Genomic DNA, 17,345 nt, shown 5'->3' with positions numbered 1-17,345 from the left:
AACTTTTACAAGTCAATGCCAAAAAACAAATAATCTGATTAAAATGGGCAGGGCACCTAAATAGATATTTTTTCCGAGAAGACAGACAGATGGCCAGTAGACACATGAAAAGATGCTGGAAATGCGGAAATGCAAATCAAACCTACAATGCAAGTCAAATCTTAAACCTGACACAAGGCTAAAATAAAAAGACAGGAAGTAAGTATGAGTGAGTATGTGGAGAAAAAGGAACCCTCGTGCACTGTTGGTGGGAATATAAACTGTGCAGCCACTATGGAAAACAGTATGGGATTCCTCAAAAGTTAAAAATAGAATTACCATACCATCCATTAATTCCACTACTGGGTATTTACCCAAAGAAAACAAAAAAAGATACATCCACCCCTATGCTTACTGCAGCATTATTTACAATGGGCAATATATGGAAGCAGCCCAAGTGTCCATCAGGAGATGAATGGATAAAGAAGACGTAATATATGTATACAATGGAATATTACTCAGCCACAAAGAAGAATAAGGTCTTGCCATTTGCAACAATAGGGTTGGACCTAGAGGGTATAATGCTGAGTGAAGTAAGTTAATTAGAAAAATACAAATACCATATGATTTCACTCATATTTAGAATTTAAGAAACAAATTGACAGAAATACAAAGTAAACAGAAAAAAAAAACCCTTAAATACAGAGAACAAACTGGTGGTCACCAGAGGGGGGAGGTGAAACAGGTGAAGGAAATTAAGAGTACACTTACCTTATTGAGCACTGAGAAATGTATAGAATTGCTGAGTCATCATATTGTACACCTGAAACTAATATACTGTTAATTATACTTCAAAAGAAAAGAATAAAGAAAATAATAATACATTAAGGAAGTGAACATTTCAGTTTAAATACTAAAAAAAGAATTTTGGAGCAACAGAATTCTCAGGTTTTGTTTTTTTTTTTTAAGATTTTATTTATCTATTTGACAGACACCACAAGTAGGCAAAGAAACAGGCAGAGAGAGGAAGGGAAGCAGGCTTCCTGCTGAGCAGAGAGCCCGATGTGGGGCTCGATCCTAGGACCCTGGGATCATGACCTGAGCCGAAGGCAGAGGATTTAACCCACTGAACCACCCAGGTGCCCCAGAATTCTCAGTTCTGATCAAGTGGACCAGAATAATATTAGTTCTTTTAAGGATACCTGGAATATCTATGAAAAATGCTAAGGAGGTCATAATGAACATCGCAATGATTTTTTAAAAACCATATTCTCTAGTCCCAATTCAAACAAATTAAAACTTAGTAGACAAAATTTGGGCAAAAATCCAATTGTTTACTGATTTTAAAATTACTTTATTAATTTATTTGAGAGAGAGAGAGAGAGTGCACACATGCATATAAGCACGGGAGGGGCAGAGGGAGAGAACTCTAAACAGGCTCCACACTCAGTGCAGAGCCTGACATGGGGCTCTATCCCAGCACCCTGAGATTATGACTTGAGCAGAAATCAAGAGTAGAACAGCCACCAACTGAGCCACCTGGAGTCCCCTAAGAATTACTTATAACCAAAAGGTCAAAGGCAAAAATATGATTTAAATAAGAAAATATTCAGAATTAAATGATAAGTTTAATAGTAATATAAGAACCTCTGAACTTCAGTTAAACTAGTAGGGAGTGAAATACATGGGTTATAAATGCCAATATCAGAGGTGAGGAAAGGCTGGAAACTAATGAGCTAAAGCTAAAAATTAGGAAGGAAGCGTCTTGATGCCTTTAACTTGCTTTCAAATGATCCAGTGAAAGAGAAAAGCATATGTTGCTAATTATTAGCAATTGCTAAGTTTCAGGAAAAGGATATGAATATTATCTCACTCTTTCAACTTTTCTGTAGGTCTGGATTTTTTTTTTTAATAAATTGGGGGGAAAGATAAAAATCTTTGCTTTAAAATCAGGAAGAAAGCAAAGATGTTTTTTATAATTTCTATTCATTATATTAAAGACTGTAGCCAATGCAATATGACAAGCAAAAGAAATGAAAATTATAAGGATTAAGAAGGAAGGAAAATTATTCTGATTTGTACATTTTATGATTTTATGATGGTCTACCTAGAAACCCCAAAAGAATCTGCAGGTACATTGTTAGGATTAGTACTATAAAGTTGCTGGAGCTACACCAATATGTAAAAATTGATTGCATTTCTATATGTCAACAAAAACTAGTTCAAAAATATCATTAGAAATAATTAACCTTTTAAATAGCAACAGAAAAATCTAAGGTACCTAAGAATAAATTTAAAAAAAAGATGTTTAACACCTCAGTGATGAAAAATTATAAAACTTGACTGAAGGTCTTTCATGAAAGTCTAAAACAAAGTAAAATATGTGTCAGGCTTATGGATAGAAGAGACATCACAGGATGTCAGTTTTTCCCAAACTCATCTATTATTGGATACAATTCAGTAAAAATTCCAATGGGTTTTTAACAGAACTTGACAAAGCTGATTCTGAATATACGGGAAAGCAGTGCTCAAAAAGAGCTCAGACACTTACGAAGAAAAACAAGATGGTTGACAGTCTTACCCTAGCGTATATTAAGATGTATCATAATTAGGACAGTAATCAAAAGTAGACAAACCAATGCAACAGAAAGAGAGATTAGTAGAGAAAAGATGGACTGTTTAGTACCCACATTTAGTGAGTCCCGGGGCTTGTAAGATTTTTTAGTTTTTTAGAGACTGTTCAAGAAGTGTGCTAAGGGGGCACCTGCGTGGCTCAGTGGGTTAAAGCTTCTGCCTTTGGGTCAGGTCATGATCTCGGTATCCTGGGATCGAGCCCCACATCAGGCTCTCTGCTCTGTGGGGAGACTGCTTCCTCCTCTCTCTGCCTGCCTCTCTGCCTACTTGTGATCTCTGTCTGCAAATAAATAAATAAATAAATAAATCTTTTTTTTTTTTTTTTTAAAGTGTGCTAGACAATAAAGGGTAGGATTTCACAATGGCGGTACAAGTTGTATACCTGCAATCTGGTGCCTTTAGCTCTTGACGAACTTCTAAAATTACATGCTAAGTTTTAGACTTATTTTTCTGGATGAGAGTCTCAGAGGGGTTCTTTCACACCCCCAAGTGGTTACAAGGTGCTACATTCTTGATCGTTTTATGACACTTTTAATTTCTGAAGTCTCCACTAGATGCTGTATGGTTACCAAGGAGTGTCATCAAAGCTTGGGGTATAGAGGGCTTAAGGGGAGAAGAGCAAGAAAGTCTGTTCAACGGGTAATACTTGAGCTGAGCTGAGTATGGAGGACGACAGACCATTTATTTTGGCTACAGAGAGGGAAAGAAGGATCCCAGGCCAGGAGAATGGTGTGTGCAAAGCCTGGGGATGGAGCCTGGGCCAACATATGGGAAACTTCAACTGTAATTGAATGGGAATAGCTAGAAGGGGAATACAGAAATAGGACAAGAAATGAAACTAGCAAGCTGAGCAATTACTGGATATTTTGGAGATTTCTATTCTGTGCTAATGAATAATCTTCTGACCTACTTCTGCTTTTGAGGAAGCATATAGGAGTAAATTTAACATGTTTTTGAGGTAGATGTGGTGGACAGGGTTGAAGACTAAAATTTCTGATCTCGTCTGGTACCATCACAATAAAAACTTTGTGAACTGTTGGATTTTGCTGTTGTAGTTACTGTTTAGTGGAGGGTGAGGGGAGGATGAAGTGTGTTACAACTGACCTATTCATGGTAGAAAATGCAGGTGAAATGTTTAGACTGCATTGTATGTACGTATGTGTATGTTCTGGATTATGTAGGTGGTTGTACATAAACATTTGATTGAGAATCATTGGAATGTAGGTAGTTATTTGAAACTGTGGGAAGGTTGGGTGTTGGAGAACATGGTTTGGTGTGCGGAAGCCATGGTACTTGGAAGGAGCTTCTGTTCTAGAATCTGAGCTGGGGGCTGGATACCAAGAAGTGGTCAGAGGCTCTATTGTAATTTTTTCTCCCCTTTCTACCAAGCCCATGACCAGAATGTCTACCATGGAAGCCTTGGGTACCATTGACCCAAGGGAACAGGGATGAAAATTGTAAGTTATAAAGAGAGAGGAAAGGGAGGCTCCTCAGAACAATGGGCACGGGCACTAGAAGCAGGTCCCTGGCATAGCAAACTGAAGGTCCGAGACCCTATCTCACCTGTTCCGTTAACCAGCTAAGTGAGCTCAAGCAAGTCGCTACTATTCTCCAAGACCCGATTTCCTTAGCTATAAAATGGGTTTGTGAAAACCAGCCTTCACTTAGAAGGCTATTATATGGGTCAAAGGCTACCATGGATGATATTCTTCGGTGGGATAATACAGTATTCTCGTGTTGGTCAGTGGTGGGCTACAGGGGGTGGTAGGGACTCAGTCCAAAGCCTCTGTTGAGTTGAGTGCCAAGGGCAGGCTGAAATTGCTTTGTATAGGGTTGAAGTCATGCATTTATCAATTTGGAAAGCAGAAAGAGGCCAGAGAAATGAATTTGTAGCGAGAATGCAGAGATCTGCATTCCACAGAAATTTCATGTCAGGGTCTACACTGGAGGCCAGGCCTCCCCTCTAGGTGTGAGATTCATTCTAGCTAAATTTGCGCTGTCATGCAGAAGGAACCTTTCTGAAGGTCACAAGCATATGGATGAACTTAACAGAATCCCAATAGCATGCTGGTTCCCGAGGTTTTTCTGATCAGAGTACTGGATGCCACACAGTCTGGACCAGAGTCTGTTTATTCTCATGCCAAAGAGGAAAGTAATTTGTTTTAAACCGATGTATTTGCATTGCTTGCAGCCTTCTTGAAATGATTTGTGAAATCAGTAATTAGCGTTATAATAGGGCCAGAGTGCTGTCAGAAGATGAATTGCTTTTGGAAATTTCTCAGGTAGCTGCCTCCTCCCCATCCTCCCCGGTTTTCCAGAAGATCTTTATACACAGCCTGCTGCTCTACTGCTCATCCCGCAGCAGAATGAGGGGTGTTACTAGTAGGTGGGGGCCTGTATGTGAATACGTGAGCTGACAGAGCACGGGACCGGTCTGCCCGTAACAGGCTTCATTCGTCCTTGTTCTCCCTGTCTAGTGACGGGATCAAGCTGGCTTCCCTACACTGAGATCTTACTGTTGAAAGTAGCATCCTTGGAAACATTCCTAATATGACCTGTGGCAGGCTGAATTTTTATCACGTGCTGGGCACCACGCTGAACACTTCAAGTGTTATAATGTTATTTTATCGTCAGTAATCTCAGGAGGCAAGAACTATTTTATTGGCCATTTTATACAGGAGGAAATTAAAATGGAGAAATCAGCAACAGCCAGTGTCCCTCCATGAGGACTCAGATCTCGGTCTCACGCTAGTGCGTTTTGTGCCCTTGTCCACACTCCCAGCCGTATCCTCCAACTCCCGCAAATGGTCTGACTTCCCCCGCTCACGTTCTTCAGCTTCAAAATGGTGATCACATGAAAAGCACCTCCTCCCCCATCTCACAGGTGTCAGAAGGATAAAAGGTGCAGAAACATTTTGCAAACTCCAGAGTTTTGATTGTTCTCTGTCAAGTGCCCGCTAAATGTTTTTGTCTTGTCATTCATGCTGTGTCTTGTAACAATTGTAACTTTACTGAACATTAAAGCTTTTCTTTTAAAAGCATACATCGGTGGGTTTTTCACCACCTATGTTTTGACAGAGCTGTTGAAGGGTTCGATTTGGGGTTTCTGTGATTTGTAAAATCATGCAAGAGTTCACGCTTGATATATGTTCCAGGGGTATCTGGCACTTTCTTTTCTAGCAGCAGAGAGAATAGTCCGGTGCTACCGGTAAGTTGGTGTATAAAGGCTTGATACATGTCTTCTTTCATCTTCTTCTGAGTGCTTTGGTGTTACAAGCAGCCGTCACACCGTGACCCTTCAAATGCCAGCCCAAAGCTCGGCTGGGGCTTCCGGTGATTTAAAGCAATAAATCCAGCGATCAGCCAGCCAGCACTGGTGCCTCAGGAGCAGCTCAGAATTCTTGGTCGTGCTCCGAGACTCTGTATCCCTCTTCTGGGAGGGCTCAGGGTTCGGTATAACCAGCTCTCAGCTTTCTGCCCTACTCCCATGCTCTGACGTCACCTCTCCCCCAGCCCTGTGCTCTGACGTCACCTCTCCCCTCCACTGCATTGCGTTACAGGTGTTGCTGGAGTCCATGGTCGATGCTGCCGAGGACCTTTGTCCCAATGTGATGAAGAAAGCCCACATTCGACAAGACTTGATTCACGCCAGCACTGAAAAGATTTCCATTCCACGGACTTTTGTGAAAAATGTCCTGTTGGAGCAGTCTGGAATCGATATCCTCAACAAAATTAGGTAGGTTTATGACGTTAAGAAACCGAGGCTCTGTGGTTCCTGGGAACGCAGTCGAGGCAGCCGGGGACATTAGTTACTGTTGGCTATCACCAGGTACGGCATCACCAGGTTCGGCATGTCTCAGGGGCAGTAATTGTGTATAAACGGAGCTGTGCAGGAACGTCCAGGTTTATACATTTCCAAAACAAGATGACCAGAGATAGGCTTGCCTTACTCAGGAGCCTACAGCTCTCTGCTCTTTTAAGTGTTTGATTTTTAATGGTGGGGGAGGGGTGCACCTGTTTGTAATCCCTTTCTTCTCCTCCTGAAGCTTATCTTCCACCTTTAAAAAATTACTAACTTGCAGCTTGCTTTCTGCTACTGTGCTGTTCGGAGCAAGGGCACAGTCTGGAGGTAGGCGAGGAGGCCCACTTGGACCTGGCCGAATTTGCCCCCTGTCTTCTTTGGTGGGTTTGGATACTGGGTACGTGCTGATGCCGCTCTGGTGTGTTGACCTAGGTTTGTGCCTGGTAAAGTTTGGAAGATACCCAAGAATATTGAGAAGGTGTGATCACCAAACAAACTGTGTTTGATTTCCACTAGAAACTCTGTGGGGTGGGGCGGGGGGTGCGCGGTCTGAATAATAGTCCACGAATTCTCAGTGTTTCTCCACTGGGGAGTCAGAGGGCTAGAAACTAAATTTAGAAATATTTTTTAAGTGTCCTCTCTTAACTGTTTGTGGATCTTGGTAGGAATACTTCAGTGTATTAAAAACAACAACAACAAAACAAAACAAATCCCAACTCTTCTCTGAAGAATTGGGAGTTGCGTTAACACAGAATGAATAATGTGTAGCTGAATGAGAACCTATGAGAAAAATGAGATTTAAAATAAGCCAACGATGACTACAACCTAGCTATGGAAAGTAGATCGTCAAACTTCGAGGACTGAGGAATTCTGCAGCAACGCGACCGTCTCGGGTCTAGGGTGCAGCTGTCCCGTGTGTGTGTTGGGGTTTCTAAAAAAAAAAAAAAAACAAAAAAAAAAACTCTAGGGTCAACTCAACTGAACAGTAAGACTTGAGCAATGAAAGGCCTTTTCAAAGATTTGCAGGACGCCATAGAACAATGATTTTATTGACTCGAGCCCAGACTAGGTATGCTTAGTATTTCTGCAACCCGTAGTTTTAGGATTTTTATTGAAGCCCCTGAAGTATTAAGGAAGAAAAAAATGCATTGGCCACCAACCTTCTGTCCAACTGGATTGAATTACCAATAGATGACACCTTTACTGGAGTCCCAAATTCTGTCAGATACGGTCCCTTCTTTTGAGGATGGGCTCATTCTGGAAAGTGACCAGCAGGTTAGAACTCCTCATGTCAGTGAATCACTTCTCTGTTCATGGAGTCCTTGCTCAGCTTTTTATAATGCGGTACTCGGAGCACATGTGGAATGAAACTACTAACGCCCCCACCTGTGTATACATGCAGACACAGCTGTGCCCACGCAGGTTCGGTGGAATCCTTTTTTCTCAAAGTCTGCAGTTTGGGAGTTCAATAAGGAAGCACATTATCCAGTAACAAAATGATAGAACGATCCTGAAACTTTTTTTTTGAGTGCATTTTAAAGGATCCTTTTTCGTGCTACAATTTGTAACAGATAAGCCACCCCTCCCCAACTCAGATGGAAGGGGGGAGAGAAAGAGCGAAATAAATGACTGGTTCTCTAGTTTTCTGGGGAAGAAAATTCCCAAACATGCCTAAAAAAATGGGAGGAAGTACCGGTCAAAATTAGATTCCCAGTCCCCCTCCTCTCTTAAACCACCCCTCCTGCCCCAGGTTTGCGGTGGGACCCGGTAATCTGTATTTTTAGTAAGGCCCAGGTGAGGGGGCCTGGGTGGCTCCGTTGGTTGGGTCACTGCCTTTGGCTCGGGTCACGATCCTGGAGACCTGGGATCGAGTCCCGAATTGGCCTCCCTGCTCAGCGGGGAGTCTGCTTTTCCCTCTGATGCTTCTTCTCATGCTCTCTCTCTCACACACATTCTTTCTCTCTCTCTCAAATAAGTTTAATAAAATTAAAAAAAAAAAATAAGACCCAGGTGACTCTTACCAGTAGACACCTCTGGGAAATAATAAAGTAAAGTATTAGATAAGCCCAGTAGCTCCCAAGACCTTGTTTCAGAGACAGGAATTAAAGAGACGCTGTTTTATCTTTAGCCTAGGAAAATTTCTAATGTAGACATCAAAGACTTAGTGCCTCCGTTTTTCCCCTGCCATCTGAAATCTGCCTTGGCAGAAAAATAATCTCAATGCAAATTACTGCCTTTAGGTTAGAAAGGTTTTTCCCTGTTCCACAAATAGACTTTCAACCTTAGCTTTAGGGTTAAATAATTTTATTTTGATAACTCTTTTCCCTGCTCTAAAAACTTGAATAATTCTTGACTTCAAAAGTAAACTGGGGGCGCCTGGGTGGCTCAGTGGGTTAAGCCTCTGTCTTGAGCTCAGTCATGATCTCAGGGCCCTGGGATCGAGCCCTGCATTGGGCTCTTTGCTCAGCGGGGAGCCTGCTTCCCCTTCTCTCTCTGCCTGCCTCTCTACTTGTGATCTCTCTCTCTCTTTAAAATAAATAAAATCTTAAAAAAAAACAAAACCAGACTGAATTCACGAGGCGATACGGGAGCATGGGTCTGTCTCTCTGCAGCTCACCCTTCAGCTGTGTCATGCGTTCATGTCCGTTTATGGGTACGTGCATTTCGGTAGCATTATTCAGACTAAAGACAACAGGTGGAATTTGAATTCTTGGGAATACCAGATAACTAAAATGCAGACTAAAGTACCAGCTTTCTGACGGAGACCCTCATGGCTTGTTTATTAGTGAAAACCCCAAAACTAACTAGTGGGTTACTTTGTGTCGAGTGGATGCCTTCTTAAGGTCAGATGAGGGACACTGAAGGTGCACATTTGGTAACCTGTTCATAAAAGGCAAGAGAGTGGTGAATATGTTAACAGTCGAAGTAAGATGGGGAGTATGGCAGAAGCAGCTCAGTGTGGTACCACCGGATTGGTAAAATGCTTTGTATTTTTTTTTTAAGGCAGGGGACATGCATATTACAGTAATAACCCAAGTTTAACGATCAGACTAGACTTTCTTATTTTCTCCAGCCCAGGTTTGTTTTCCTTTATGTCAGTGGAGGAATTGTTCCTGCCCACACAGTGCATCTGGTTCCCATTCAGTTTTTCTTTATCCAGATGGTTCTCATTTATGCCCCTACATCTTGAGTTTTGAGATCGCAGAGACAGGTTGAAATTGGCCAAGCAGGTCTGTTACCTGTGTGTTTATGGTGGCGTTTAAGGCTCATCTTTGGAAATCCTTAGCCCTGTGCAAATGTTCGATATTCCGTTTTCAAAGACAGAAGCGGAATCACAGTCGACCTTCTCGACATAGCATCAGCGGTGGGTGATGTTTTTTCTTTGCACAAATTAAAATGCTACTGTGTCCTTTTGCCTTTCACGTAGTGAGGTCAAGCTGACAGTGGCCTCCTTCCTGTCTGATCGGATTGTGGACGAAATCCTAGATGCGCTGTCACGCTGCCATCACAAACTGGTGAGTACTGTGCCCATCCGGAGTGGGATTTCTGGCTGGGGCCCTCTGTGACACCGGGCGGTCTCGGAGTTGGGGAGGCAGCTTCTTTCCCACATCTTACTCCTCTGCAGGTTTCTGGGCCACGATCCTACTTTTCCTCTCTGACATTGCTTCTAGACAATTCTAGAACTTGTTAGAATCTCTCCAGAAGGAATGGAAGGGCACAGAAAAGTGATGGTATTGAGAAATTTTGTCATGCATTTATAATGCAGATCAAAGTTTTGCTTAGAAATATTACTGAGACTGAGATCTAAAATTAAGATATTTTAGGTCATTTAACATTTGTATGCATATTTTGTTGCTCTCCGACTCACATCAGAGAGTGGACTATTCCTGAAAACATGGGGTGAGGGGAAGGAGATATGTGGAGTCCAAAGAAAGGCCAGAGCCAAGTGGACACATTCTAGGGATTGGTGGCTGCGTGCCCAGCCAGGCCTCTTGGATATAACTGAGGTAAAGAAAGAAATTTCTTTTGTCTAGAGACTGGCTTTATCAAGGTAGAAGACTTCCAATATCACTGCATATACAAAATATATCAGGAATGTCATGTGTTTTCAACTTCAGGAAGTCCTCTGAGGCATCGATGGAGGTTTTATTACTCCTTCTGCCTCATGTTGCAAACATTTTAGCAATGCGATGTGGGTACAGATCTCTCAATCAAGTCTTGACATTTTCCCCAGAGAAAGATTTCAAGTTAACTGTGCAGGCTGGAGATGGCCAGGGTTTATGGCATTGAGTTGTTCGTGATGCCAGTGAACCCCACAATGAGAAAAACGTAACCACTTCTCCATGAGGCAGACATCATGACTATTTCAGAAAAATACGTAGGCCGTCCTCTAAAACCGAGAAGGTAGGACAGGCATCTCCTGCCTGGGAGGAGCTAGAGCTGGCCGACTCACCACCCGGCACCCGTCCCCAACAAGGTCAGGTCAGCAACCAAGAGGAAACACGGAGAAGTTTCTAGAGCAGTCGGAGATGGCCACAAACGCAAACACATGTTATTTCTCCAAAGCTTCATGTTTATTGTATTTTTCCCATATGTCGGTATATGGCAAACCGGAGATATTAAAAACTGGTTCATCACCCCAAAGGTTTTAAGAAGCACTAGCTTCTCGTTTACGGCACAGGAAAGAGCTGTGCTAGTGTTTAGAGCTCCCAAGTCAGACTTTTCCTTTTTTTAAATAAGCAGAAACAAAATCAGTGGAGCATCCTTTATGGGAACTTGCTCGATAACCCACAGCTTCAGGGTTCCCTCAGAATTCCCCCTTGATATTGAATCAACATGTCTGCCCACAAGCGCCACACCAGACGGCTAAATTGTTCACCTTTTTTGCATTTATCTTTCTTTGAAGAATTTACTCAAAACGTATACTTAAAAAAAATTTTTTTTTAACAATTTAAAAAAGAATTGTGTGGGTGCACTTATGTATTGAACTTTAGTATTCTGATTTGGATTGTAAGAGGAGAGGTTAACTGCTGTGTGAGAGGAATAGTATCTAAAAAATGAAATTTTGTTTTCAGAGACATTCCATTGACGCTAATATATTCCCCAGTTTAAGTTTAGAAGCGTAGCCAGAGGTTCACGGTATTGTCAACTGGTTCTCGTCGTTTCCAAAGAATTAAATCAAAGTTCCTGGTGATGAATCAGCCCGCCACTTGAGTTTATTAATGTCAGCCCCGTTTATTCTACCTCTTATCATTAATGTTTTTAGGTTTACCTAAAGCCTAACAGTGGGAATTAATAAATCCTATCACATACAATATTCACTACCTGAAAACAATGAAACCTGGACGCAATTGCAATTTCGTTAGCGATTTCCTTCCTTTCAGCCCTTTAAAAACAGGAAAGGTTGGAATCATTTTATTTCCCCTCATTAGATACTTGTAATGCACTAGATGGAGAAAGAAGTTATTTCAGAGGAACAGTGAAATAAAATTAATAAAAAGAACTGTCCTTATTTTCTTTTAGACCAAGTGTTCTTGGTCTTTTACTAAAGGAGGTTTTTAAATTTCTGGCCTAAGACAACCCACCCTCCAAAGGTGCGAAGAGGTAAGTCATTTTAGGGTGAATGCATTAAGCGTTGTCATTGGCCGCAGGCAGAGAGAGTCCCTCGCCGCACCCCCTCGTGGAAGGGTCCCCCAGAGCTCTGCTAACACGCTCTTCCCTTGCCTCTGGTGCTGGCTCTCCTCCACTCTCCCAGGCCGACCATTTCAGCAGACGCGGCAAGACCCTCGCTCAGCCAGAGACCTTAGAGCTCGAGCTGGCCGAGGAGAAGCCGGCAAAGCGCTCGGTGATCATGGAGGAGGAGCTCACGGAGATGGAGCGTTTGGAAGATCTGGATACTTGTATGGTAAGACGCGTCCTCCGGTGACGCCGTCACCCCATCGCCACAGGGCTTTGCTACAGTTTTTTTGTTGTTCTTTTTTAAAGCTCTCACCATTACAAACCAGACCCAAACAGAACTCCCCGCCAGAGAGCCTTCTTTCAGAAACGTGTTGCTTACAGAGACCGTTAATGAAGCTGAAGCATCAGGTCCCCGCTAAAGGCTTGTACCTTATTTTGGATTTATAAGTTCGTAAAACTTCACTTTGTTTCATCTTATTCTATTCTGTATTCCAGTGTAATTAGCATACAGCATAATATCAGTTTCGGGTGTACAATACAGTGATTCACCACTTCCCTACATCCCCCAGCACACAGCACGACAGGCGTAACTCCTTCATCCCTGTCCCCATGGTCCCCCCTGTTTCCCCCCCCCCCCACCCCCCCGCCGGTGACCATCAGTGTGTTCTCTAGAGTGAAGAGAATAGGTTGGTTGGTCTTGGTTTGTCTTCCTTGGTTTGTCTCTCTCTCTTTTTTTCCTTTGCTCATTTTTTGGGGGGATTTTTTTATTATTGTTTCTTAAAAAGTACCCCCATACCCCCTTCCCAAGGAAAAGTTCTGGAAGTTTCAGTGAGCATACAACCTGGATCTGTGCCTGTGGCTGCAGTGGGAAAAAATTCCTAACTTCATTAGGAGAAATGGATTATTTAACTTCTGAAGGTCATTTGTGACAAAATATTTTCAATTAACCCATTAAAAAGGTGGGGAGGACTCCCCCCCCCCCACACACACACACGAAATATGTAGGATGACAGTTTCTGTCTTGGTCCTATCATTTTTCTCCCCTCTGGTGCTTTTTTCTGTTTTTAATTTACCCAGTTTTAGGGTGTTGCCTTAAATTTACATTTCTGGTTAGTTCCCTTGGCTTCCTGTGCTTTAGAGGATGGAATGTACATCAAGGGCTCACCCAGCAGTAGGCCTTGATTCCTAAATCACTTTCTGGATTTCATGTCGCATATGCATCTGGCCACATACCTGGAGTGTTCAGCGTGTTGATAGGTTTGGTTTCTTTTTTCCCTCTGAGGATAATTTTACTTAACTTCATATTTCATTATTTTAGAATTTTGTATTAGTAGTATAGTTAACTTCTTACTTTACCATTAAAAACAGTTGTATGTGCCTCTCGATATTTTTATGTTTCACTAAAATAATTCATGTTTTTAGGAATTCCTCATAATCTGAGAGGTGCCGCTGAGACAGTATCTCGGCCACTTTTTTGCCCAAATGTTTCTACATCAGCTAATAATTCTAGTAATTTTTAGATTAAAGCCATTGTGAGGAATGATATTTATTTTCAACTTTTAAAACCAAAGACTTGATGTGCCTGCTATTATTTTTCTAGTCCAGAAGAAGAGATCATGCTTTGAGTATTTATAAGCCATTGTTATGTGTTAAAGTCTGTAAATAAAATAATTGAGAATCCTCCAGATAAAACCCTATCATATATATACAAGGAAGCTTACAAAGAAAGCTAAAAATACAGGGGTGCCTGGGTGGCTCAGTGGGTTAAAGCCTCTGCCTTTAGTTCAGGTCTTGATCCCAAGGTCCTAGGATCGAGTCCCGCATCGGGCTCTCTGCTCAGCAGGGAGCCTGCTTCCCTTCCTCTCTCTGTCTACCTATGATCTCTTACTGTCAAATAAATAAAATCTTTAAAAAAAAAAAAAAAGAGGGGCGCCTGGGTGGCTCAGTGTATTAAGCCACTGCCTTCGGCTCAGGTCATGATCCCAGGGTCCTGGGATCGAGTCCCGCGTCGGGCTCTCTGCTCAGCAGGGAGCCTGCTTTCTCCCCTCTCTCTCTGCCTACTTGTGATCTCTGTCTGTCAAATAAATAAATAAAATCTTTAAAAAAAAAAAAAAAGAAAGAAAGAAAAGAAAAAAGAAAGCAAGCCAAAAATACAGTCCTAGATTTCAAAGACCATTCTAGTATAGCGAAAAATGACAAATAATTTGCTATATAACTCTGTAAACTTACAAGTGTATTTGGTCTATATCTGGGAATTCTCAAGTTTTTTACTAACTTGTCTAGTATATTATAAAATGTAGCTTTAGTATTTTTTTTTTTACCTTGTTTGCATCTTGAGGCAACGGAAGTTAACATAGGGTGACTATTTCTGTAAGGTCTTAGGCTAACCCTAAAAGAAAATCAGTATGTTACAGAAAATAAATATGAATTAAATATTCAGAATTAACTCTGTCACATTTCCTGCCAGAATTATTCAGTCATGTGTGAGCTGGGAAGGAATAAAGAAAACGTGAGCTAGTAAGATGTATTTTGTTGCATTTGTGTCAGTTGTGTGGTTAAGGATGAGAGTATGTTGCCTAAGACTGACTGACTTAGCTACTGTAAGGATGGTGTTTCCTTGTGTCAACTTTGTTTTCCTTTGATTTTCTTTGGTTTTGTCATGTGAAAGAAAAAGGTGGTTGTTCTTAAGGTGGGTAGAGTGAGAGGAGAGGAATAATTTCTTTAAATTTATCTATTTATTTATTTATTAAAGATTTTACTTATTTATTTGACAGACGGAGATCACAAGTAGGCAGAGGCAGGCAGAGAGAGAGGGGGAAGCAGGTTCTCTTCTGAGCAGAGAGCCGGATGTGGGGCTCGATCTCAGAACCCCGAGATCATGACCTGAGCTGAAGGCAGAGGCTCAACCCACTGAGCCACCCAGGCGCCCCTAAATTTATTTTTTTATTAAGATGCAATCAACATATAATACTCTTAAGTTTTATTTTTAATTTTTATTTTCTTAAAGATTTATTAGGGAGAGAGTGCACATGAGCGGGGGAAGGGGCAGAGAGAAAGAGACTCTTAAGCAGGCTCCCCGCCCAGTGCGGACCACGGGGCTCGATCCCAGGACCCTGAGACAAAATCAAGAGTCTGACCCTTAACCGACTGAGCCACCCAGGCTCCCCTTTTCTTATTTGTTTTTAAAGTAAACTCTACACCTAATGTGAGTCTCAAACTCAAAACCCCTGCAGTCGGGAGTTTTAGGCTCTATTGATGGTGCCTGCCAGACATCCCAACATTGTTTTACTTTGAGGTGTATGACATAATGATTTGATATATGTATATATTGTAAAAGGATGACCACGGTAAGTTAACATCTGTACACATAGTTACAGACTTTTTGTTCCTGGTGGTAACTTTTATGATCTCGTCTTGGCAGCTCTCCAGTAGGCAGTAGGGTACTAACTCTACCTACAGGGGCATGCATTATATCCCTCGGACTTGTTTATCAGACAGCTAGAAGTCTGTACCTTTTTTAAAAAATGCAGATGCATTTGGTTTATATTTTAAAATGGAGGACCAGAGGGGAAAACCATGCTTCAGGAATGCCCAGCCCCGAGTGGCTTCCGTTTTCCGTTTTGTAAGAATGTTCCTGTTGCCGTGACACAGAGGAAGCAGGACTAGACCAAGGTCTCTGAGAACCACGCTCTGACGGTGGCCTAGGTTAGAAGGGCGGTCCTTTCCTGGCCCTGATTGTCACTCCTGACATGAACACCTCTAGCATCGTGGGGCGGAGCAGGGCGGAAGGCGTTGAGGGGGGTGACCTGAGAAACACAGGACGGAGCTCTCTACAGAAACCCAAATACGTGGGCAGAATTTTTTTTTTTTTAAGATTTTATTTATTTATTTGACAGAGAGAGATCACAAGGAGGCAGAGAGGCAGGCAGAGAGAGAGAGAGAGGGAAGCAGGCTCCCTGCTGAGCAGAGAGCCCGATGCAGGACTCGATCCCAGGACCCTGAGATCATGACCTGAGCCGAAGGCAGCGGCTTAACCCACTGAGCCACCCAGGCGCCCCATGGGCAGAATTTTTAAGTCATGAGAATTGCTTTGGTCTGTTCCAGCGAATGCTTTAATCATTGTTTGAATGAGGCTAATGACTTGGGAAGTAGCGGAAAGCCAAGCTGAGATTGCTGTCAGTTTAATGAGCAGGAATGTCCGTGCGTCCACAGTGTGTGTGTGAGTGTGTTTGGACTGCGAGGATGTTCTCGATACCCTACGCCCGCCGTCGTCCTCAGCCACCTGCAGACAGCACATTACACACCGCGACAGCTCCCCCGAGGGCAGGGCTCTGTCGCCTAAAGAAAATCAATTTTCTGGGCTCTGGGCTTCTTACCCTAAGCCAGTGGCACAAATTCAGAGCGAATTTGAAAGGGAGAGAGGATTTGTCTCACCTTTTAAAACTACCCGCCCTGCCACTGCCTTTCGTGATCAGAGTGACAAGTCATTTGTGTTTCTCATTGACGTCTGTCACCAGATTCATGCTGTGGTCCTTACGTGGGACCATTTTAAAAGAGTTTGAAGAACAGCTTTTCAAGGCAGAGACATTGAATTTGTTTTGGTTTTCTAAATGAGCCTGTGCCTATTCCTTGGCAACATTTCTGGCTTAAGTGATCCAGGAAGCTAGGACACAAGGTTAACTGCTGGGTGGAAGATTCCCAGAAGTCCAAGTGCATCTGTGCCTGCAGACAAGCTTTCCCATGTGGAATCGTGAAGCCCCGCTGGGTAGGACTTGTGCCCCCCCCCCCCCACAGCAGAGCCCTGGCAAGTGTGGGGATGTAACTTTGCTCTTCCCTGAAATGTTGGTTGATAGCTCAGAGCCCGTGATACTATCCCTAGGGCATTCCAAAGTAACTTGGACTCCTCCAACCTTCTCCTTAGAGATTCTACTTATAGACTCAGGATCCTGGCATTTTTTTTTTTTGCCTGTGATGTTCATGACATCTGCTAAATCTATTTTTGAACATTTCTTTAACAAACTTAGTAGGCAATCTGGACGGCTCTTTTTTTCCCTACCCCTAGATAATCTTATCATCATGTTTCTTCCATGTCTCCCTGGTCCAAAAGTCAATCCCATTTCAGTCCTTATGTCTCTGTAAGGAACCACACTATAATCACACTAAGGAAGGGTTAGCACCATAAATGAGGGGTAGAAATTTATATTGGTTGAGTTCAGTGGTTGTCTTTTTGGAAACGGAAACAACCTATATA

At 42.4% G+C, this 17,345-nt stretch overlaps 1 protein-coding gene across 11 annotated transcripts in view; it reads left to right on the top strand.

Moving 5' to 3' along the window:
• The window catches only part of CARMIL1 (capping protein regulator and myosin 1 linker 1), a 297,975-nt gene that overhangs the window by 228,294 nt on the left and 52,336 nt on the right, over positions 1-17,345 (top strand). For all 11 annotated transcript variants that reach the window (XR_014311992.1, XR_014311993.1, XM_082731456.1 and 8 more), the window contains exons 27-29: positions 6,174-6,349; positions 9,843-9,930; positions 12,171-12,320. Coding sequence is in view for 9 of the 11 variants with exons in the window: in XM_082731456.1 (XP_082587582.1) it covers positions 6,174-6,349; positions 9,843-9,930; positions 12,171-12,320 (414 nt within the window). In the remaining 2 variants the exon portion in view is untranslated. The remainder of the gene's footprint in view (positions 1-6,173; positions 6,350-9,842; positions 9,931-12,170; positions 12,321-17,345) is intronic.

The sequence above is a fragment of the Mustela nivalis genome (genome assembly GCF_964662115.1).
Source record: "Mustela nivalis genome assembly, chromosome: 5".
NCBI classification, from domain to species: domain Eukaryota; kingdom Metazoa; phylum Chordata; class Mammalia; order Carnivora; family Mustelidae; genus Mustela; species Mustela nivalis.
This window is presented reverse-complemented; position numbering and strand designations above follow the sequence as displayed.